The following is a 22,113-nucleotide window of genomic DNA, read 5'->3' as shown; positions in this document are numbered from 1 at the left end:
CGGTGGCAGGAGGGACGCAGGCACTACCTGGATAAAGCCCAAGGCCTCTGAAAAGGAAACACTTCTTCACCACTAAATGAAAACCATTTTTTGGTGACAGCACATGTAAGATTTTTCAGTTCCTCAGTGGAAATCCATACTTTTCTTTTCGTATGAGTTCATCTGCAGTCATTATTTAGATTTTCACCACTAGTCAGGTGTGCATGCTTGCTCAGTCGCTCAGTCGTCTCTGACTCTTTGTGACCCCCTGGACTGTAGCCCGCCAGGCTCCTCTGTCCACGGGATTTTCCAGGCAAGAAGACTGGAGTGGGTTGCCACTTCCTTCTCCAGAAGATCTTCCTGACCCAGGGATCAAATCTGTGCCTCCTGCATTTCCAGCAGATTCTTTACCCACCGAGCCACCTGGGAAGCGTGTCTTCTATAAAAAGAGAGTTCATCCACCCCCAATACGTAGTTTGTTTTAAACTTTGAGATGGTCTTAGTCAGGGTGATGAAGATGCAGACGCTACGGATGAAAGGGACCCCAGGAACGACTCCCACCGCGTCCCGTCTGAGAACCTGGCTCTAAGGCCTCCCTCTGCTGACCACACCCGTCCTCTGGTCCTCCTGGTGACCCGCAGCTCACCGCAAGGCCCAGCTGGGGGGCACCCGCCTCTCTGCCCTTCTGGCACAGCACCTCCTTCCCTCTCTTGCCTTCTTGGCAGGCTGCACACTTCGGGGGGTGGTGTCTTTGAACCGTCAGCCCCCTAGTTTCTCTTAGGAAAACACTCCCCAACTTCCACCCTTGCCACAGCTTGGGCATTGGCTGGGGGTCACCCCTCAGGGCCAGTCGTCAGGCATGGCTCTGCCTCCTCAGAGCTGAGGTCAGAAGCCCCAGAGCAACACGTTCTCTGGGGAGCCAGCCGTGTTTCTGAGCAAGGGCTGGGGAGCCGCAGGCCAGAGTCTGAGCCCCTCCATTGGGTGGAGGGGCCCAAGCAGATGGCTTCTGAGCCACACCTCTGAGGACAGGGCGTGACCTGCTGCGGAGATAAATGAGGTCATCCTGGAGACTGAGCCCCAGGCATGGTGTGGGTGGAGCAGTGAGCGAACCCCCAGCTGTCAACCCTCGATAACTCTCCACCAGTCTCAGCCTGCAGGGGGTGGAGACCACAGGGCAGTGGCCCGGAGCCCTGGGGCAGGGCGCCCGTGCACAGGAAAGGTGCTGTTTCTGAGCCGTGCAAGGCTCAGCGACATGGGACCAAAGGGCCCAGAAGCCGGGAACCTGATCCCGGAAGGACCAGCACGCACACCAGCAACGTGAGAGTCCACTGCCCTGCCCGGCTCCGGGACCTGGAGGACCGCTTCACGCGCACCGCCACCGTGGCGGGGCAGCGCCACTGGTCTCCGCCCCCAGGACGGGGAGAGACCACAGGTACCCGCGGACACCGCAGGGCACCCGGCAGGTTGGGGGTCCTGACGCCCGGCCCGGAGACCCTGACGCCCTTCTGGGATGGGGGGCAGGCGCGGGGGTGGGGTTGTGAGCAGGGGAGCGGGGCAGGTGCGTGGGCTGGGTGACCAGGGGCTAAAGCTGCAGGCGGTCAGGCTCAAGGGGCAGCAAGCCTGGGGCTCCCCTCGGCCTGGAAGGGGGACAGCGCTAACTTTCCGATCCCCTGACCAAATCACCGTAACTGAACCACCTCTTTTATTTAACTGAGACTAGTAAGTGCATTTGAAAATATTCAAATAGCACGATGCTCAAAGTCAAATTTTACCATACTTCGGGGTGAGAACTCTAACTTGAAACCAAACGGCAGTGAATGTAAGCAACAATTTTACATGACTTTTTATTTAATAAAACCACGTATTTACAATTCAAAAAGCCCTAGTTTGATACACTTTACTAAATAAAATTAAACGTTAACTGTACAAGCAATTAAAACATGATATGTAGCAAGTGTTATCAGCAAATTATTTAAAATAGTCAAAACCGGAGCAGTTAAAAAGTACCCTTTAAAGTGGACATTGTTCTAGATGAGATTTCAGTAACTGGTGGGGACACAGCAACCGGCTCTGAGGTGCCAGCCACAGAGGCCCCAAGCCTGACATCTCACCTTCTGAAAATCAGTGGCACCGGAAGTGGAGATGGCCAACTTCCCAAGGGGGCTGCGCTTCCAATTCTGTTTCCAGTTTTCCGAAACCAGAACAGTAAGCAGAGAAGCGCAGCCCTGTGCGGTCCGGCAGCCCTCTGCCCTCTGTGGCAAGTGGCTGAGCGACCCTGGACTGGGACCTTGAACTTCCCAGACTCCGAGGTGGACACAGCAAGCCAGCAGAGAGCTCGTGTGGTCCCTGAACAGGTCATGAAAACGTCCTCTAAACTACAGATCCGGAAGGGCTGCAGAATGGCCTGGAATCCTGCTTAAAAACGCAATGCATATACGGTGCTACCCAAAGAGACTTACGTCGAACCATTCGACAGCCACGTCAAGGGCGGGGCGGGGCTGATGGCATGTGGAGGTGCACAAACGCATTCTCAGCAACTGCCCGCGGCCTGGCTGCGGCGCCTTCTGTCACCACTTTGGGAATGTCTTTATGTACAGTAAGAAAATATACACATCTTTCACAAACAGAAAGCCCACGTCATGGGACGAGACCAGGTACGTCCACGAGGAAGGGCGTGACGGGGCCGGCGGCCCGTTTTTGGCCCGGTTACGCTCAGCCTCTTGAGGAGTCCGGGACCGGCTGCCTCAGCGCTCGGCGGAGACAGAAGGCCTCCTCCAAGGGGTCAGGCGGGTCAGTGCTTCAAGGCTGAGGCAGGAAGTGGTGGGGGATGCTCTGCAAGCTCCCCGGGGAGTTCAGCCAGGAACACGAGGGGGAAAGGACACGTGGGACAGAGCCGGGGTGGAGGGCGTGAGGACGGCCAGCGGCTGGGCAGCCTGCTTTGTACCTGAAGTGTCATCGGCGGGCAAGGCAGGTGGAGAAAAACCTATAAAAGTAACGCCGTGGTCAGGCTCCACCCCGGGGGCGGGCGTATGGCTGCGAAGGGCGGCTGGGCGGCAGGTGCCCACGGGCCCTCTCTCCCCCAGAGACCGGCGCGTGCGCGCGTGGGAGCCGTGTCCATGCGGACGGGCCTGTCCTTTGGACTTCTCTGTGACGACGGTCTTCACGTCTCTGAATTCAGATAACCAAAGCTCTCAATGCAAAGTTCGCCAAATGCATCAAGAAAAGCTGGGACAAAAAGGTGGCTAATGAAGTGGGGGGGGATGCTGAGAATTCCTGACAAGCTAACTGGACGCGTCCTGCTCGCCCCGGTCCCCACAGCCATCCACTGAGTCCACCGTGTCAGGGTCACCGCCCCAGGGACCACACCTGCCCTGCAGGGACAGGAGGAGCGCCCCACCCCACGCGGGCTGGCCCGGTCTCCGGGGAACCAGCGGGCGGCCAGGGGCGGGGCGTCTTGCCTCCCCTCGCCCGGCTCAGAGAGGCTGGCTCTGCTCTAACGCCCGTCTCTGCTGCCGCAGGGTCTGGGTGAGCCACCACTGCTGGACAAACGGGGCTGCGGGCTCTGGGACAGCGGGGCACCCCCCGGAACCTGAGCGTGCACTGTCAGCCCCGGTGCTGGAATTTTGTCAAGGCAACGTGGTAAAAGGTCAGCCTGAAGGTCAGATCGTGTGTGCTCCGGGGAGACCATGCGCACCAGTGGCTGTCCTCTGAGAGCCCGTCTTCCTGTCCTGCTGTCTTTGGTAGGCGGGCTTTAAAAACACGACCTGCGGCTCTGGAAGGATTACCTCGGCAACTAAAATCAGCAGTCCCTTTTGGACTAAAATATGTAGATATGGGCCAATGCCACCTCTGAGGTCTCCCAAGTAACATTTCTCATGCAACTTGGCTAATGAAAAATTGTAATGTACTTTCCGGTAGTTGACATAAAAGCATTACAATTTAATCAACTTTTGCTGAAATGAGGGGAGGGAATTAGCCACTGCCCTATTTTTAAACCATGCAGAATACGCAGTGGTTGGCCATGGTCATCATTCCACTGAGCTTCTTAAGGCTTAGCCTTGGTTTAATTCTTTAAAAGTGTTTGTTTGTTGTATTGTGTTTAAGGCCAACTCCAGCATTAGGGATCAAACGTGGAAACAGCCCCTCTCCTCCGGAGCTGCCAGGGCATCCGCCTGAAGCCACACAGGTGCCACGTGGAGCCTGCTTCCCAGCTGATCACGAGTCCACCTGCCTCGTCAATGCCGCAGAGATGGGCTTCCTTTCTCCATTTCCCTGCTGTCCTTCTGCAAGGCGGTCAGCACCTGGGAATCACAGGGAGACACAGGTGGGCGACTGGCGACACACGGACACAGGTCCTCACGTCCTCCCTGGTGGCCACTCCTCTGGTCCACCTTCCACATTCCTGCAGACTCATCTTTCTACCGCGGAATCCAGGTCACACCCTCTCTGGGCTAGAACGTTAGCCCAGGGACTTCCCTCCGAGCACCAGCCGCTGAAGTCAAGGCCGGGCTCCTGGGCTCTGCCCTCTCCAGTCTGGCTCCAGCCCCCGCGCTCCCCACCAGCGGGGCCAGGCCCTGCCTCCAGAAGGCTCACATGCCCTTGCGCCTTCCCACGCTGCTGGTCCCTCCGCCCCGTCCCTTTCTCCTCACCAGGGAATGACCAATCCTTCGAAGGCCCGCAAGACACCAGCTCCCGGCCAGGCCTCTCCACACATCCCCAGGGTGATTAGCTCCCTCCTCCTCGCTGCTCGGAGCTCTAAGTTAACACCTTCATTTTTAAAAGCATGACATCCCACTGTGATCGCTTAACAACAGCAGGGACAGGACGGGCCCAAGTGCTGCAGCCACGCAGAGCACCGCCAGGCACCTCCCACAGAGCAGCCGTGTAACCCGCACAGCGTGGAAGGCAGGGAGCGGTAGACACTCACACGAGCGACCCGCTAAAGGCCACACCACTCACACAGATCCACACTTACATGGGTCTTATTTCGGAACCAAGGGGATCTCCAGAGCACCAGTTCCTGAACCTCCTTGGGCCCAGCACTGGACCTCTTTAGGCGAAGTACAAATTACAGGGGGTATGAGGGTTTCAAATACATGGCACAGAAGGGCTAATGGCAGATAGAAGCCCCCTTCTCTTCCTGAGTGAGACGGCCAGCCAAACACAACCACTTAACTGTTTGCTAAAGCACAGCAGGATCTTACCCTTAAGCACCGTATTTAGAGAAACGGGCACAAACCACAATTCCTGTGGCACCTGGAACCCACTGCCAGGCCAACTCCCATCACGCCCACTATCAGGGGCGCCTACTCTCGGATAACCTGTGACCCGGTCCTAACCGGTAATGTTCACCTGAAACGCAAGAAGCAGAATGGCAGATCTGGACTCGGCCCGTCCGTCTGTGCATGTTTCTGCCGGTGTGTGGACAGGGGCGGGGGTGGACCAGTGAAACACACAGGGAGGTCAGCAGACCACAGCTGTGCGCGATGGACAGCCAAAGCAGCGAGGGCTCTGAGTGACGGGCACAGTCATTAGGAAGGGCCCTGGCTCTCTGCACCTACTTCAGAGCGTGAGTGGAAGGGGCCGAGTCCCGGGAGACTCCAGAGCACGCTCACACACAGGTGGGCATGCACCTGTGCAGTCCAGCGGGGACCCCACTCAGAGGCCCTGCCCAGTCCAGCGCTCTGCAGTCTCCATCCTCAAACCCTTGACACTGATTCTGAACACGAGGCCCCATACCTTCATCACGTGTTGCCTATTTATTTCTTAATCAGAGAAAGGCTCTTCTTCCCTCTCACCAGATCCCTGATAATTATATAGCTGGTCCTGCTCACACAGGAGCTGAGGTCTGTGTTTTTTTAACAGCTTACTGAGACATAACTCACACACCATAAGTAAAATTCACCCACTTTGTGTGTTCAATTTGGTGGCTTTTAATATACTCACAGATAACATGTGGCCCTCAGCACAGCCAATTTCAGGGCATTTTCACAGGGGCACAGGTAGCCCCTGCCCCCCACGCGCCATGTCCCATCTCTACAGCTCCCTTCTGAAACTGCACGGGAACGGGGCCTCGCAGTGCGTGCTCTGCAGTCTGGCTTTCTCACTTAGCGCCATGCTCTGAAGGTGCACCCGTTCTGTCGCATGGGTCAGCACTTCACCCCTTTTCATAAACTGAATGCATTTAGTTCAGAACTGTAACTCATAGCGCTTAGCTAAGCAGAGAGCAGTGCCCCCGCCCTCTGGCTGGTAAAACCAGGGGAGCGTTTCACAGTGTTACCCAAGGGCCCACAGCAGCTGTGCTCTTTCCCTACAGACCCGGCAGGAAGGCAGGCCACCAGCCAGAGAGCGTCACAGCAGGCGAGAGACGACCAGCTCGGGGGCAGACCGCAGGGCCCAGGGCAGAGGGGACCCTCTCTGGGTAATAAACTGTGTACTCTAAAAGGGGTGAAGTTTATGGTACTGTAAATTATTAAAGCTGTGAAACAAAAATAAACAGGCCGCTAACTAAGATCAGAGAGAGACAGTCAAATCACCTGTGAAGTAATCTGGCCAAACATAAAAACTGGGAACCTCCTCGAGCCTCCAGGTCTGTCAATTTACAGGAAAGAGAGCAGAAGGACCACGATGAACACCACAGGGACAGAAGGAGCAAAATCCGCACTGTGACAACTGCTACTGGACGTGGCCTCGTTTCTTCACTAAGTAAAGGGGAGGGAGAAGTGGAAAGGGAGGGTCACCCTGTGCACTGTAAGAAGACGCAAAAGACTGTCATCCAATTACAACGTGTAGGCCTTATCCAGATCTTGATTCAAGCAAACGACAAAGCTACTGCTGATGTCTGAAAACAGAAATCTGAAAGCTGATGGGATACTTGACAGGCTCATGGGGACTGGCTATTCTCTCTTCTTCTATTTTGAATGTACTTTAAATCTTCCACTAATAAAAAAACCTGTAAATCAGGAACAAGCACTGTATGGCAAGGACAAGCCTCCCCCAGACTTGCTGCTCAGGCGGACTGAGCACACACAGCTCCTGCGGCCGAGTGTTCTAGTTCCCTTTCATAGGATAAAGACTAGGAACCAGGCCTAGGAGCGAAGTCCAGAGGGGAAGCAGGGAGCCCGGGAGGACACGCTCCCATGCGGTCGCCGGACGGCCCTGAGGGCAGCTGCCGGAGCCCCAGCAACACGTCCAGGGAGCCCTCCCTGCCCCTCCCCTCCCACACTGAGGACACACGGCCCGTCTCTGGGCCTCCTCCTCTGTCGGTGCGATGGCGACAGGTCAGCCCCCTTGGCTCTCTGTCTCTGGGATTTAAAAACAGGGGGGAAGCTTGGTTTACAAAACGCTGTCACCAGGCGGAGGGCCCTGTGCTGCCACTGCTGTTTAGTCGCCTGGTCGTGCCTGACTCTCTGCGACCCCGGGGACTGGACCCCCAGGCTCCTGTGTCCATGGGAATACTCCAGGCAAGAACGCTGAAGCAGGTTGCCCTTCTCTTCTCTAGGGGATCCTCCCACCCAGGGATCAAACCTTCATCTCCTGAATTGTAGGCAGGTTCTTTACCATCCGAGCCCCCTGGGAAGCCCCTGTAGGAAGGGTGGGGAGATTTTTCTTCTCCAGCTCCTTCGCTCAAAGAGGAAACGACTAAGACTCTGTGTGGCAGAGCCAGGCCCCAAATCCAGGGCACCTTCTAGAGGGCTGGTTCCTCACAGGGCGCTCCACATAACCCGCTTCCTCAACCAGACGGGACAGGGAACAAAAGCCCACTCACCTGAGCCCACTTCTTGTTTCGACTTTGCATCTGAATGCTGGCAATGGAAGCAAAGAACTCCTCGGCGGGCAGGTCCTCCGGCAGCCGCGTGAGGAACTGCGCCACGTGAATGAAGTCCATCCTGGTCAGGACGTCCTGGAACAACCTAAGGAGGCCCAGGGCCGTGCGGAACAGGAACTCCTCCCCGTCTCGGCAGAACACGTCCCAGACCCGGCAGGCCAGGTCGAGGGGCAGGGACTTGCTGTAGAGAGTGAAGATCCTGGGGGAGAGAGGGGGCGTCAGGTCCCAGAGGTTCCACGACGGAACCCTGGCTCAGGGCCGATCCTCGCTGGCGCTCCTGAGCTTAGGCCCTTTCACACTTCAAGTCCTGGGAGTGGGGGGAGCTGGTGGAAGGGCTCTGGCCTGCATTCACGCTGAAGGTCAATTCAAACATTTTCTAAAACAGCATGATCAGCTTTCACAAAGAATCTCAAACAACACACAGCTTCCGAATTAGACACCGTACTGCATGCAATGCGTTTATCACGAACCTACTCTGTGCTCATTATCACTCTGAGGCAGGCGCTAGACGTTAAGTCAATAAGGCAGGCAGAGCTTCGCTTGGTGGGAAATAAAAACTGCAAACGGAAACGTATAACTGAATCGACGCGCACGCACCTGGTGTCTGAGGAGTGCTGCACACGTTCCTCCCGGCAGGGGCCACAAAAGGAACAGGGTACAGTTTTCAAGTAAATCTGACGGTGGATCACAGGAAACTGATCTCATATTTAAAACTATCAGGTGAAAACAGTAAGTGAGACACAGCTATGCATTCCCTTAAAAAACTGTTGACAATCGCAATTCAAACCACCAAACACACAGTCTCGGGTGACCAGAGCATGTCAACAGGTAGGTGAGTCCAGGCTGACTGTGTGGAGCCCAGTCCTCCCGCCGCCCCGGGGCCGAATCCGGGGCATCTCCTGACCCCACACCCAGACGGATGCGCCACCCACCTGGGCTCCCTCGACCCCAGTGCTCTAAGGACGCGCTGTCCGCCCCCACCCTCCCAACAGATGCTGCCCCCAGGCAGGGAGCTCCCATCCCCCCCCTACATCGGGCCCAGCATCTGGCATCTGTGTGACACACCTGTGTCCACAAGCCCCCAGGCCACTCCGGGATGTCACAGGTGTCAGGGAGCGGGTCTCACTGCCCTCCCACCAGATAGTCCTCACTGCTCCTGGGAAATCACTTTTCCACAGGCTGCAGTATTCCCTGAGTGCCCACGCTGACTCCAAGAGACACGCAAGGGCCGTGAAGGCACTTGAACTCAGGTGCTGCGCTCAGGCTGCAGACCGCCTTGGTCAGGAGGTCCTGTCACCCAGCCTTTACAGCAAGACTCTCCTGCAGTGGGGTCTACACCACGCTGGCAAGTCTGCTCACAAGTTGCAAGGCTCTCTGCCTGCCGAGACCTTCAGGGTGTGAACTCCACCCTCACCCCTGGAAGGGTGCTCTGCCCCCAACACAGCCTTTCCTCTAGGACCTGGGGAACGGGCATGCTTGAAGGCAGTGCATTCAACCCAGCAAGCTAACAAAGACCCCATAATGCTCGTTACTTTGCCGACAAAGCTCCGTCTAGTCAAAGCTATGGTTTTTCCAGCAGTCACGTATGGATGTGAGAGCTGGACCACAAAGGCGGCTTGAGTGCCAAAGAACTGATGCTTTTGAACTGCGGTGCTGGAGAAGACTCTCGAGAGTACCACGGACTCCAAGGAGATCCAACCGGTCAATCCTAAAGGAAATCAAACCTGAATATTCATTGGAAGGACTGTTGCTGAGGCTCCAATACTTTGGCCACCTGATGAGAAGCACTGACTCACTGGAAAAGACCCTGATGCTGGGAAAGACTGAAGGTAGGAGGAGAAGGGGACAGGATGAGATGATTGGATGGCATCACCGACTCAAAGGACATGAGTTTGAGCAAGCTCCGGGAGTTGGTGATGGACAGGGCAGCCTGAGGTGCTGCAGTCCACGGGGTCGCAAAGCGTCGGACACGACTGAGCAACACACGTTCAGGGCCACCCCTTGTCAGTGCTTTAAACACAGAGATTCAAGAGAGGTTAGATTTCAAATCAGATGCTCGAAGAGGGACACAGAGGTCTGAGAAAAACCACTGCAGCTCCTAAAGAACTAGACCCTGCACCTGTGGCCTGGAGCCCAGCGTGGGCCATGAGCCCTCGGGCACAGGCGAGGGAAGACCCCCTTACCTTTAAAGCCACAACAGGCCTCTGCCTGCGCTTCCTACTGTCTCAGAAAACAGAAAGCCACCTCATCACTTGGTCTAGAACACAGTTTGAGAGAGCGCTAAGAGATCTTTGTTTTGAGTCCCAATCTGAACATTCTCAACTGTAGAGGACATTTTATTTTTAAAAAATGAAAAGCAAGTGACCTAATCCCCAATACCATTTACCTGCCGATTCACAAGCGAAAAATCACACCTTTACATCTTAAAAACAGAGTAGTCTTAAGGGCAAAAGAAGACTGATAAAATTGAGTGGCTACAGGCAAAGAGAGAAACAACAGAAGAACTTTCTCTAACACAATATTCTTCAGTTCAGGTTTGTGCGTGGTCTTTGTAAACTGCTTCGGATCCACTGTGAAGCCGATGTCCCAGTGATCAAGAGTGCCACCCTCACAGCAGGGAGCAGTAGTTCCCCTGATACTTACTGTTACGTGGTTTTAAAAATGTATCCCCAAAAAAATACATTTTAAACACATTAGAAGTATTGTCTATGGAACAGAATGAGGATGGGATAAAAAGAGTAACTACAGACAAACGACTTAAATGAAATAGTGACTAGTTTACCATGAACTCAGAAATATGATCAACCTAACCCTCTTCAACTAACATTTTTTAATAGATATTTTTTTTTTCAAAACTTTATTTTTTGGCCACATGGCGTGTGGGAGCTTAGCTCCCCAACCAGGGATCAAACCTGAGCCCTCTGCATTGGAATCGCAAAGCCTTGACCACTGGACCACCGGGGAGGTCCCTCAATTTACATTTTTTTTTAAATTCACAAGAATTCACCAGTCAAGCTGTTAGCAACCACCTGCCTTGCTGAGTTGGCAAATACAGATTATTTGCAGGTAGCATTTGTGGTGCAGAAACTGTTCAAAGTGCAAAAACTCACATTGAACTCAGGATGAACTAGCCAAGCCGAGTCCTCCCCGCCATCCCCGCAAAGCAACGCCTTGCTGAAGGCTTGTGATGCCCTCCTGCTCGATCCTGCAGACCACCCCCATCACTCCATGAGCAGCTCTTGAGATCTGAGCCCTGCTGATTTTAAGCCGCACATCATAAACGGCTTTTAAAGCCTGCTCTACGCCAGCCACTGTTCTTTGTGGTGAGAATACGCAGAATCCAGCAGAACAGACAGCTTTCCCTGCCCTCGTGGGTAGAAAGGCTGAATGAAGCACAAAGAACGTCAGATGTGGATTCAAATAAAAAGCAGGGTGGGAGGCAGGGACCGGCAGTCTGGGTGTGTGAACAGGACGGTCAGGGAGAGCGTGTGACTGAAAAGCAACACTTCCGCAAAGCCTGGAGGAGGAAGCCCCAGATAGAGCGCACGTGGAGCACTCAGCTCAGCTCGGAGGCAGAGGAACCCAGTGCGTCTGCTGACGGGCCAGGAGCCACTGCGCTCGAAGCCATAACGGTCAAAGGGAGAATCCGTGAGGATGCCTGCAGGGACCGGGGCCCAGCGTGTGGACCCTACATGCTGCCGCAAGGCCTGCAGGCTTCCTTCTGCATGAGATGGAAAACGAGTGAAGGCGCTGAGCCGGGGAGGGGCCCGTCCACTGTGCTGAGCTCTTGCAGGGGAACGCAGGCCTTGCCGGCGCGGCCACTGGACCCACCAGGCGGGTCGGCACCAGACTGCAGCAGAGGGGGCAGCCCGAAGCAGAGCGGACGCGGACGCACCTCACGGGCAACGCGGCGGACGGGTCTGAGGGCAACTCCATGCGTGGAGCTGTGGGACCTCTGGCTCGGACCTGAGCTCAAGTCACGGGACATCCAGGTGGATACGTGAATCAATTTGAAGTTCACAGGAGGGCTCTGGGGCTGGCGACAGTTTGTGTATAGATAGTGCCAGATAAAGGAAATATTCTGGAATCACAGAGTGAAGAATGCCAAATGCTGCTGCAAAGTCAAAACAAGACAGAGACGTGATCACCAAGCTTGTCGTTCATGTGGAAACTATAGACTGTCTGATACACAGTACCATTTACTATCTTCAGGTACTGAAACGGAAGCGTTAAGGCCTCGAATCTTACTGTATCTTAAATAAAACGTGCCTTTTAAAGAAAAGCATGTAGAAGTTTTCCCCTGACAACATGTCTCCTCACCACTGCTCGGCCTTAGATGGCCCTCCCGGGAAGGCTGCTTCTTGCGCCTGGGCTGGGCTGGGCCTCTCCCATCAGCTGCTCACACGGCCCCTCACACGTCCGTCTCACGACAGCCATCAAACGGGGATGGAACCCTAGCTGCCCTCCCTACTCTGAGCCCCGAGACCCAGGAGGCCTTCCAGCAGCCAGCTCCCTGCCCCTGGGCTCCTGCCCGGGGCCATCTGTGCCCCACCCAAGAGTCCAGGGTCCCTGCCTGCCAGCCTCCTGCCTCTGAGGAAGTGTTCCCCTCCCATCCTCCCCTAGAGCGCGGCGTTCAGACAGCTCCAGGGTCCCCAGACTTCCTGCCTCCCCTCCCACCTCCCCTTTCACTGGAAAACTGTTCATCAGCAGCAGCTGTCAAACGCTTCCCTGTATCTTCAGCGGCTCAGAGTCAAAACCAGTGAGTGAACAGGACTCGGAAACAATGCTCTCACGCTTACTATCGGAAGAGCTTATCAGGTGCGGGTGGACAGCCACTCGGCTACCGCAGGGCCGAGGTGAGCCCAGCGTGGCCCGTAGCCCAGCACCCGCCGTCAGAGCACATGGATGAGGGGGCTGCTGCGTGCACGTGGCCCCTCCACCCCCCCCGCCTCAGGGCTTCCCACCTGCTCCCCACAGGGAGCCCTGAGCATCATCCTTCTCCAAGCAGGATGAGCTCCAAGCAGGATGAGCATGAGGAAGGCAGGACAGAAAGGGAAGGCTCCCCAGCCCTCCCAGGACTGTGGTGCACTTCCCGCACAGGAAGCGGGAGCCCCAGGACTTCTCACCCGCAGGACAGGCGTCCTGCGCTCCCCAGTACGACTGCACGTTACTGCACTGGGTATCAAAAAAGGACAGCTTCAGGGCTGCTCTGGGGGCTCGGTGGCCGATGCAGGAGAGACAGGTTCGATCAGTGCTATGGGAAGACCATGCCTGGAAATAACTAAGCAACTGAGTAACTAAGAACTAAGTAAGAGAGTAACAGTTCTGAGAGTTCATCAGAACTGCTGAGCCTGTGCCAACAGCCCGGAAACCGCAACCACTGAGCCTAGGAGTGACAACTACTGAAGCCCTTGTGGCCTGGAGCCTGTAGTCTGCACCACCACCACCACCACGAGAGCCCGCACAGGGCACGAGGGAGTAAGCCCACCCGCCACAAGCAGAGGAAAGCCCGTGCAGCAGTGAAGACCCAGCTCTGGCAACTAAATAAAACTACTTTTTAAATGACAGCTTTAGGTACCAACTCAACTAATTACAAAAGAAATGTCCTTCTATATTGCTAAACTAACAAAGGGGCTAAAGGCACATAAAAGACAACGAAGACAAACCGTGTGTCCCCACGTCCCCCGTGACGTATGTAAACCGTGTGTCCCCACGTCCCCCGTGATGTATGGAAACGTGTGTCCCCACGTCCCCCGTGATGTATGGAAACGTGTGTCCCCACGTCCCCCGTGATGTATGGAAACGTGTGTCCCCACGTCCCCCGTGATGTATGGAAACGTGTGTCCCCACGTCCCCCGTGATGTATGGAAACCGTGTGTCCCCACGTCCCCTGTGATGTATGTAAACCATGTGTCCCCACGTCCCCCGTGATGTATGTAAACGTGTGTCCCCATTTCCCGCATGACGTATGTAAACATGTGTCCCCACGTCCCCCGTGATGTATGTAAACGTGTGTCCCCACGTCCCCCGTGACGTATGGAAACCGTGTGTCCCTACTTCCCCCGTGATGTATGTAAGGGGAATAGAACAATTTTGTTTTTGGTTTTCCTTTTTCCTGCCAAGGCTTCACGTTTCCAGTGGCGACGTCTCACCTAACTGCTGGCCGACAAACAGGGAGCAGGCCAGGGAAGGGAGACGGGGAAGCCAGGCCTGGAGGCAGAAGCTGCTTCTCAGAAATCGATGGTGGGAGAATTGACGCCGTCCTGCGCTGCTCCTCAGAGTCAACAAGCAGCACACGCTCCCAGGCCTGGCGCTGCCCTACACGCTCCACCTGGGTCAGCCACGGCCACCCCTGAGGAAGAGCCGTCATCGTCTCCATTGTACAGGTGGTGGTGGTGGTGAGTCACTCAGTCGAGTCCGACGCTTTGCAACCCCGTGGACTGCAGCACGCCAGGCTTCTCTGTCCTTCACCATCTCCTAGAGCTCACTCAAACTCATGTCCATTGAGTCAGTGACGCTATCCAACCATCTCATCCTGTCAGCCCCTTCTCCTCCCGCCTTCAATCTTTCCCAGCATCAGGGTCTTTTCCAATGAGTCAGCTCTTCACATCAGGTGGCCAAAGTACTGGAGCTTCACCATCAATCCTTCCAATAAATATTCAGGACTGATTTCCTTTAGAATTAACTGTTTGGATCTCCTTGCAGTCCAAGGGACTCTCAAGAGTCTTCTCCAGCACCACAGTTCAAAAACATCAATTCTTCAGCACTCAGCCTTCTTTGTGGTCCAACTCTCACATCCATACATGACCACTGGAAAAACCCCAGGTGAGGAAATCACAAGTGAAGGGAGGATGCAGAAACGTAAGTTTTAGCCTGAGGTAAAAGAGGAATCAAATCCCTTATGATTATACAGTGGAAGTGAGAAATAGACTTAAGGGCCTAGATCTGATAGATAAGAGTGCCTGATGAACTATGGACTGAGGTTCGTGACATTGTACAAGAGACAGGGATGAACACCATCCCCATGGAAAAGAAATGTAAAAAAGCAAAATGGCTGTCTGAGAAGGCCTTACAAATAGCTGTGAAAACAAGAGAAGTAAAAAGCAAAGGAGAAAAGGAAAGATATAAGCATCTGAATGCAGAGTTCCAAAGAACAGCAAGAAGAGATAAGAAAGCCTTCTTCAGCGATCAATGCAAAGAAATAGAGGAAAACAACAGAATGGGAAAGACTAGAGATCTCTTCAAGAAAATTAGAGATACCAAGGAGACATTTCATGCAAAGATGGGCTCAATAAAGGACAGAAATGGTATGGACCTAACAGAAGCAGAAGATATTAAGAATACGTGGCAAGAATACACAGAAGAACTGTACAAAAAGGTCTTCACGACCCAGATAATCACGATGATGTGATCACTCACCTAGAGCCAGACATCCTGGAATGTGAAGTCAAGTGGGCCTTAGAAAGCATCACTACAAACAAAGCTAGTGGAGGTGATGGAATTCCAGTTGAGCTATTTCAAATCCTGAAAGATGATGCTGTGAAAGTGCTGCACTCAATATGCCAGCAAATTTGGAAAACTCAGCAGTGGCCACAGGACTGGAAAAGGTCAGTTTTCATTCCAATCCCAAAGAAAGGCAATGCCAAAGAATACTCAAACTACTGCACAATTGCACTCATCTCACATGCTAGTAAAGTAATGCTCAAAATTCTGCAAGCCAGGCTTCAGCAATACGTGAACCGCGAACTTTCAGATGTTCAAGCTGGTTTTAGAAAAGGCAGAGGAACCAGAGATCAACTTGCCAACATCTGCTGGATCATCGAAAAAGCAAGAGAGTTCCAGAAAAACATCTATTTCTGCTTTATTGACTATGCCAAAGCCTTTGACTGTGTGGATCACAATAAACTGTGGAAAATTCTGCTGCTGCTAAGTCGCTTCAGTCGTGTCCAACTCTGTGCGACCCCATAGACGGCAGCCCACCAGGCTCCCGTCCCTGGGATTCTCCAGGCAAGAACACTGGAGTGGGTTGCCATTTCCTTCTCCAGAAAAATTCTGAAAGAGATGGAAATACCAGCCCACCTGACCTGCCTCTTGAGAAACCTGTATGCAGGTCAGGAAGCAACAGTTAGAACTGGACATGGAACAGACTGGTTCCAAACAGGAAAAGGAGTACGTCAAGGCTGTATATTGTCACCCTGCTTATTTAACTTATATGCAGAGTATGTCAAGAGAAACACTGGGCTGGAAGAAGCACAACCTGGAATCAAGATTGCTGGGAGAAATATCAATAATCTCAGATATGCAGATGACACCACCCTTATGGCAGAAAGTGAAGAGGAACTAAAAAGCCTCTTGATGAAAGTGAAAGAGGAGAGTGAAAAAGTTAGCTTAAAGCTCAACATTCAGAAAACTAAGATCATGGCATCTGGTCCCATCACTTCATGGGAAATAGGTGGGGAAACAGTGGAAACAGTGGCTGACTTTATTTTGGGGGGCTCCAAAATCACTGTAGATGGTGACTGCAGCCATGAAATTAAAAGACGCTTACTCCTTGGAAGGAAAGTTATGACCAACCTAGATAGCATATTCAAAAGCAGAGACATTACTTTGCCAACAAAGGTCTGTCTAGTCAAGGCTATGGTTTTTCCAGTAGTCATGTATGGATGTGAGAGTTGGACTGTGAAGAAAGCTGAGCGCTGAAGAATTCATGCTTTTGAACTGTGGTGTTGGAGAAGACTCTTGACAGTCCCCTTGGACTGCAAGGAGATCCAACCAGTCCATTCTACAGGAGATCAGTCCTCAGTGTTCTTTGGAGGGAATGATGCTAAATCTGAAGCTCCAGTACTTTGGCCACCTCATGCAAGGAGTTTACTCATTGGAAAAGACTTTGATGCTGGGAGGGATTGGGGGCAGGAAGAGAAGGGGACAACAGAGAATGAGATGGCTGGATGAAACTCAGACTCACATCCATCACCGACTCGATGGACGTGAGTCTGAGTGAACTCCGGGAGCTGGTGATGGACAGGGAGGCCTGGCGTGCTGCAATTCATGGGGTCGCAAAGAGTCGGACATGACTGAGCGCCTGAACTGAACTGAAAAGAGGAAAGGATCAAACCAGTCAGTTCCAAAGGAAATCAACCCTGAACATTCATTGGAAGGACTGATGCTGACGCCGAAGCTCCAATACTTTGGCCACCTGATGAGAAGAGCTGACTTATTGGAAAAGACCCTGATGCTGGGAAAGACTGAAGGCAGGAGGAGAAGGGGATGACAGAGGACAAAATGGTTGGATGGCATCATTGCCTCAATGGATGTGAGTCTGAGCAAACCCGGGATATTGTAAAGGACAGGGGAGCCTGGCATGCTGCAGTCCGTGGGGTCACAGAGTCGGACATGACTTGGCGACTGAACAACAAAAGGGGAAAACTCACCTCGCAATGTCCTCACTGAGAAGACACCACCGGAGACCTGGACCTTCAACCACCGACGTCCAGCTGTGCCCAGAGCATTCCCCACCCACTGGCTCCTACGAAGGAGCTTCCGCCCCCAGCGCTGGCTTGGGAAGTGGCCCTGAACCCCAGCCCACCCCACCACGGTGCTCCCAGTGTCCTAAAAACTCAGACAAGGAGCATAGACACTGCTAGGTAACTACTCAGCCTCCTTGGATTCTGTGCGATTACATAAAACAACATGAAACAACAGAGAACCACACGCATTTAAAAAGTGAAGGTAGTTATGTAAGTCTCCGTTGAAACTAATTAACAAGCCTAACTCTTCCCCCCACAATCCTGGAAGCAAGCAGAGAGAACCACCTCTGAGCCCCTAGAGCACCCTCCAATTTGATCCCAAAGGTGTTTCCACCTTAGGCACCAGCCCTGAGCAGGGGCTGCAGACAGCAGGTAAGTAATGTGAACCCTACCTCAGCACCCAGGCTCTGTCATCCGCCAGGCGGGGGTGGGTGCACCAGTGACCACAGGCTATGTGAGTCCTTCTGCCTGAAGGTCCCCCAGCCTCAGGCTCCGAAACCTCCTCCCACCCTCCGCACATACGCTGAGGAGGCCCCCACATGGGGTGCCAGATGCGACTCAAACACCTGCTGCTCAGCAAGACAACTTTGCTCTGGAGGAGTTTTTAGGTACTGGGCTGGATGAAGCACAAGCTGGAATCGAGACTGCCAGGAGAAATATCAATAACCTCAGATACACAGACGACACCAGACTTATGGCAGAAAGTAAAGAAGAACTAAAGAGCCTCTTGATGAAAGTGAAGAAGTTGGCTTAAAACTCAACATTTAGAAAGCTAATAAGATCATGGCATCCGGTCCCATCACTTCATGGCAAATAGATGGGGAAACAATGGAAACAGTGGCTGACTTTATTTTTTTTGGATCCAAAATCACTGCAGATGGTGACTGCAGCCACGAAATTAAAAGACGCTTACTCCTTGGAAGGAAAGTTATGACCAACCTAGACAACATATTAAAAAGCAGAGACATTACTTTGCCAACAAAGGTCCGTCTAGTCAAGGCTATGGTTTTTCCAGTAGTCATGTATGGATGTGAGAGTTGGACTATAAAGAAAGTTGGAAAAGACTCTTGAGAGTCCCTTGGACTGCAAGGAGATTCAACCAGTCCATCCTAAAGGAAATCAGTCCTGAATATTCATTGGAAGCTCTGATGCTAAAGCTGAAACTCCAATATTTTGGCCACCTGATGTGAAGAATTGATTCATTTGAAAAGACCCTGATGCTGGGAATGATTGAAGGCAGGAGGAGAAGGGAACGACAGAGGATGAGATGGTTGGATGGCATCACCGACTCAATGGACATGATTTTGAGAGTAACCTCTGGGAGTTGGTGATGGACAGGGAGGCCTGGTGTGCTGCAGTCCATGGGGTTGCAAAGAGTTGGACACGACTGAGTGACTGAACTGACTGAAACCGGAAAGTAGAAGCTATGAATGAAAAGGATGCTGGATGCCATGGAAACAAAACTCTTCCGTCAGTAATTTCACCCCAACCTGCCTTTAAGGTAGAGACTCGGTACGATGACAGGATCTCCAAGTACCACCAAACGTTCAAGAAACGTTAATCAGGATACAGAATGTTCTGCTTAATTATTCCATTAATTCAGGATTATCTATTACAAAACCTATCCATGCCTCCTAATAACTCTAATATTTGACAGCAGTGGGAAATATTCTGACAAGTTAACTGACTGCATGTCAGTTCTCCCACAAAACACGGACATCTGATGGTCTGAACGATGGAAACTCTGTAGGAAGCCGGGAATGGAGGGCGAGAGCCCGCTCGGCCCCCTGTGTCTGTGTGAGCTGAGAGGAGAGACGAGCACACTGGGTAAGATCCCTGCCAGGAGGACGGCCTCAGCAAGTGAATCTGAGTCTCCACCGTGAAGTCTCTGCAGCGCTGGGCAGACGGCAGCCCCTGAACACGTGGGGAGGCGGGCACCCGTGCGAGACACAGGCTGGACTCCGTGCACCTCAGACCCGAGGAAGGGGCCCCTTGGGAGCGGGTGCATCCCTGGGTCCAGGACTCCAAGCCCAGCATGGGGCCGGGCACGGGGGTCACTGAGGACACCGACTGCACTGGGTCCACTGCGGGGGCAGCGAGAAACAGGGGTGCTCTCATGAAGGGAACCCCAACCGCTGTGGGGAGGGGAGAGAGAGGGGTTCTGGAAGAGGGGCTCTCAGACTGGGCAAGACCACGTCTTATAAAACTAATGCAATAACCCAGGGGGTGGAGAAAGTGTCCCGCGATGGAAGAAGGAGCAAGTCCTAAACGGCTCCTGGCAGGCAGAGAGGTCTCCCATGAGCACCCACACGGCTCACCCAGGACACTCAGCAGCCAAACCGCGGGGCCCACAGCCGTGCAGAGGGCCGGGGGCCCAGGGGGTGGGGGTAGCGACCTGATCTTCTGCAGACACCCGCACAGCCGTGTGTGCCTGAGGCAGCCCTGCCGCTGGGGAGCAGACGTGGCCGGGGAAGGGGCTGGGACACAGCAGAAGCAGGATGAGCACGGAGAGAGGGCCACCTGGGCTGCCCACTGCGGGACGGGCCTCGCTGGCTCCCTCTGTGCTAAAAGGGGACTGCTCCAGGTGCTGTGAAGATGCAACAGGGCAGCGGTGTCTCTGAAACACCAGCCTCTGGGGCAGGTCCTGAGCAACCCTTTCCCTGGGCTTCCTTCCCTCCTTGTTCCTGCTCTGAGCTTCCACCTGCCCGTGAGCACCGCACGGACAGCCTGGGTCCCTGCGGACGCGCTCAGATGTGCACTGCGCGGTTTCCTGGGCTTAGATCAACTCAAATACCTACTAACGACCCCCTGTGCGCCCGGCCCCGCGCTGGGACTGCAAACACAGACAGGGCACCCATGGCCCTGATTCCAGGAAGCAGCCAGGCCCCAGCACCAGCAGAGGCCACACCGCACCCAGGCACCGCGAGCATCCACAGGGCCTCAGGCTCCAAGCACATCACGTCACAAGGTCTAAGGGCAGGAGTCCTTGGAGCGGCCCTGCACCCAGACACCTGCGCTCTGCTCCACGTTCACCACCCACACGTCCGACCCTCGCCGCCCACGCTCACCAACACATAGACTGCAGCTCTGGGGCCCTCCGCACGGGGTATGCTGCCTTGGTTAAGAAATCCCTCAGACTCAACCCACTCCGAGGGGACGCATGCAGGCTCTGGAGCTGGCCCTGAGCTCGAACACCAGCGCTGCCATCCAGCAAGCCAACAACCTCAGGCAAGTCATTCTGCCTCGCCGAGCCTCCATTTCCTCACGTGTCAAACAGATGTCTTACGATTCGCTCCTGGGGCCTGTTCTAAGGGTTGGATAAATGAGATACCGTGAGAAGCGCTAACAGATGCGAGTCCCTGTGGCCTGGGCCCCTCTCCCCCATCACCCTGGAATGAAGCAGAGACGCTCCCTGCAGTACAGCACCCCTCATGCTGCCCGTCGTGGCCGTCACTGACCGCTGCCCTGTAACACCATCGGCACGGAGCAGCAGCAGCCTGGTTTTTTTTTGCACCAAGAAAACAGAAGACTTCAGCATGCTCTCTACACATAATAAAGGCTGGTGAGTATTGTTTCTTACAACTGTTTCTGTCATATACGTTATCTTATATTGCTCCAAACACACGGCCACACACTGCGTCACAACACACAACTGATTTACTTTTGCAAGTCAGGGCAAAAATAAGCTTGAGAGACACTATTCCAGGACAGTGTTTTCCAAAGTTCCTCGTGAGCCGGGAATCCTAAGACTCTAACTCGGTGGCCTAAGCAGATAATGTCAAAGCTGAAGACTCTCATCCCATATGACCCTCCATTGACACTCTTCAGGCCTGGGAATCTGCGAGGTCAGGGTTCACAGTCAAATCTCACAGCACAGGTGCACAAACAGGCGTGTAGCAGGACAGTCTGTGCAAGAGTTGAGTGTTCACAGTGTGGAGAAATCATTTGTTGGTTAAATGGAGGTGACCTTTAACCCTGGCCCCAAACACTCCCAGACAGGCCAGGCCAGCCCAGCCCCCACCAGTGGCGGCTTCGTGGCCTCACGTCTGGACTGACCCACAGTGACACCAGCCCCGACCTCCACACCCTCATCTCCAGCACGAATTCAGCAGAATTCGAACGGTTCCGGGATTCAGGACAGAAGCAACATCCCCCAGGCTTGCTCCCACGGGAGCAGACAAATCAGCTTTACTTAAAGGGCGGGGCCTCATTTCAGAAGACATTTGGCCTTTGCCTTGTAGAGGTAAGCCTTTGCCTCCTGAAACAAGTAGCACAGAGGAAAGCCAAGTCCGCTGTGTGTTCCTAGCAGCTGTGGGCTCACCGCGCACGTTGGTGCAAAAACCCAAACGGCCTCTCGGTCCAGAGACGCCTCCTTCTGCGAGCCGGAGGCCTTCGCAAGGCTGGTGCCCCGTACAGGGCCCTCAGAGGCCAGTCGTCTGGGTGGACAGACGAGGCCACAGGCTCAGGGAGGCTCCTCAGCCGTGCTCGGGCTACAGGGACGTAACGGGAGTGGCCGGAGCTCAGGCGGGATTCCGGGACCCAAGACACCGCTCCCTGTTCCCCAGGAGGCCCTGGCCTCCTCACCTGGTGCCCGGTGGGGGACACCCCAGCCTTTCCAGCCTCTCCTCAGGCAACTAATCCAACCTGCATGAAGACTTCCTGGTCTAGGCTCCAGCAGGAATTCTCTGGAACCCTATATCTGTACGGCCACTTCGATGTCCGACAGGTGCCCTAAAACCACCGTGTCCAACACCGGCTCGGCTCGCCATCCTGCCAAGC

At 54.0% G+C, this 22,113-nt stretch overlaps 1 protein-coding gene across 6 annotated transcripts in view; it reads right to left on the bottom strand.

Annotated features, from left to right (window-relative positions):
• Positions 1 to 1,804: 1,804 nt before the first annotated feature.
• TBC1D14 (TBC1 domain family member 14) overlaps positions 1,805 to 22,113 on the bottom strand; it is a 109,509-nt gene continuing 89,200 nt past the window's right edge. For 5 of the 6 annotated variants that reach the window (XM_005906256.3, XM_070372753.1, XM_070372752.1 and 2 more), the window contains 2 exons: positions 7,748 to 8,006; positions 1,805 to 4,280 (listed from right to left, as the gene is read on the bottom strand). In XM_005906256.3, coding sequence (XP_005906318.1) covers positions 4,215 to 4,280; positions 7,748 to 8,006 — 325 coding nt within the window. In that variant the 3' untranslated portion in view covers positions 1,805 to 4,214. Of the gene's footprint in view, positions 4,281 to 6,515; positions 6,681 to 7,747; positions 8,007 to 22,113 lie in introns of all 6 variants that reach the window. The other variant, XR_011464561.1, reaches the window with a different exon arrangement.

Source organism: Bos mutus, chromosome 6, assembly GCF_027580195.1.
Source record: "Bos mutus isolate GX-2022 chromosome 6, NWIPB_WYAK_1.1, whole genome shotgun sequence".
Taxonomy (NCBI): domain Eukaryota; kingdom Metazoa; phylum Chordata; class Mammalia; order Artiodactyla; family Bovidae; genus Bos; species Bos mutus.
The sequence above is the reverse complement of the archived record's forward strand: the minus strand, read 5'-3'. Positions and strand labels throughout refer to the sequence as shown.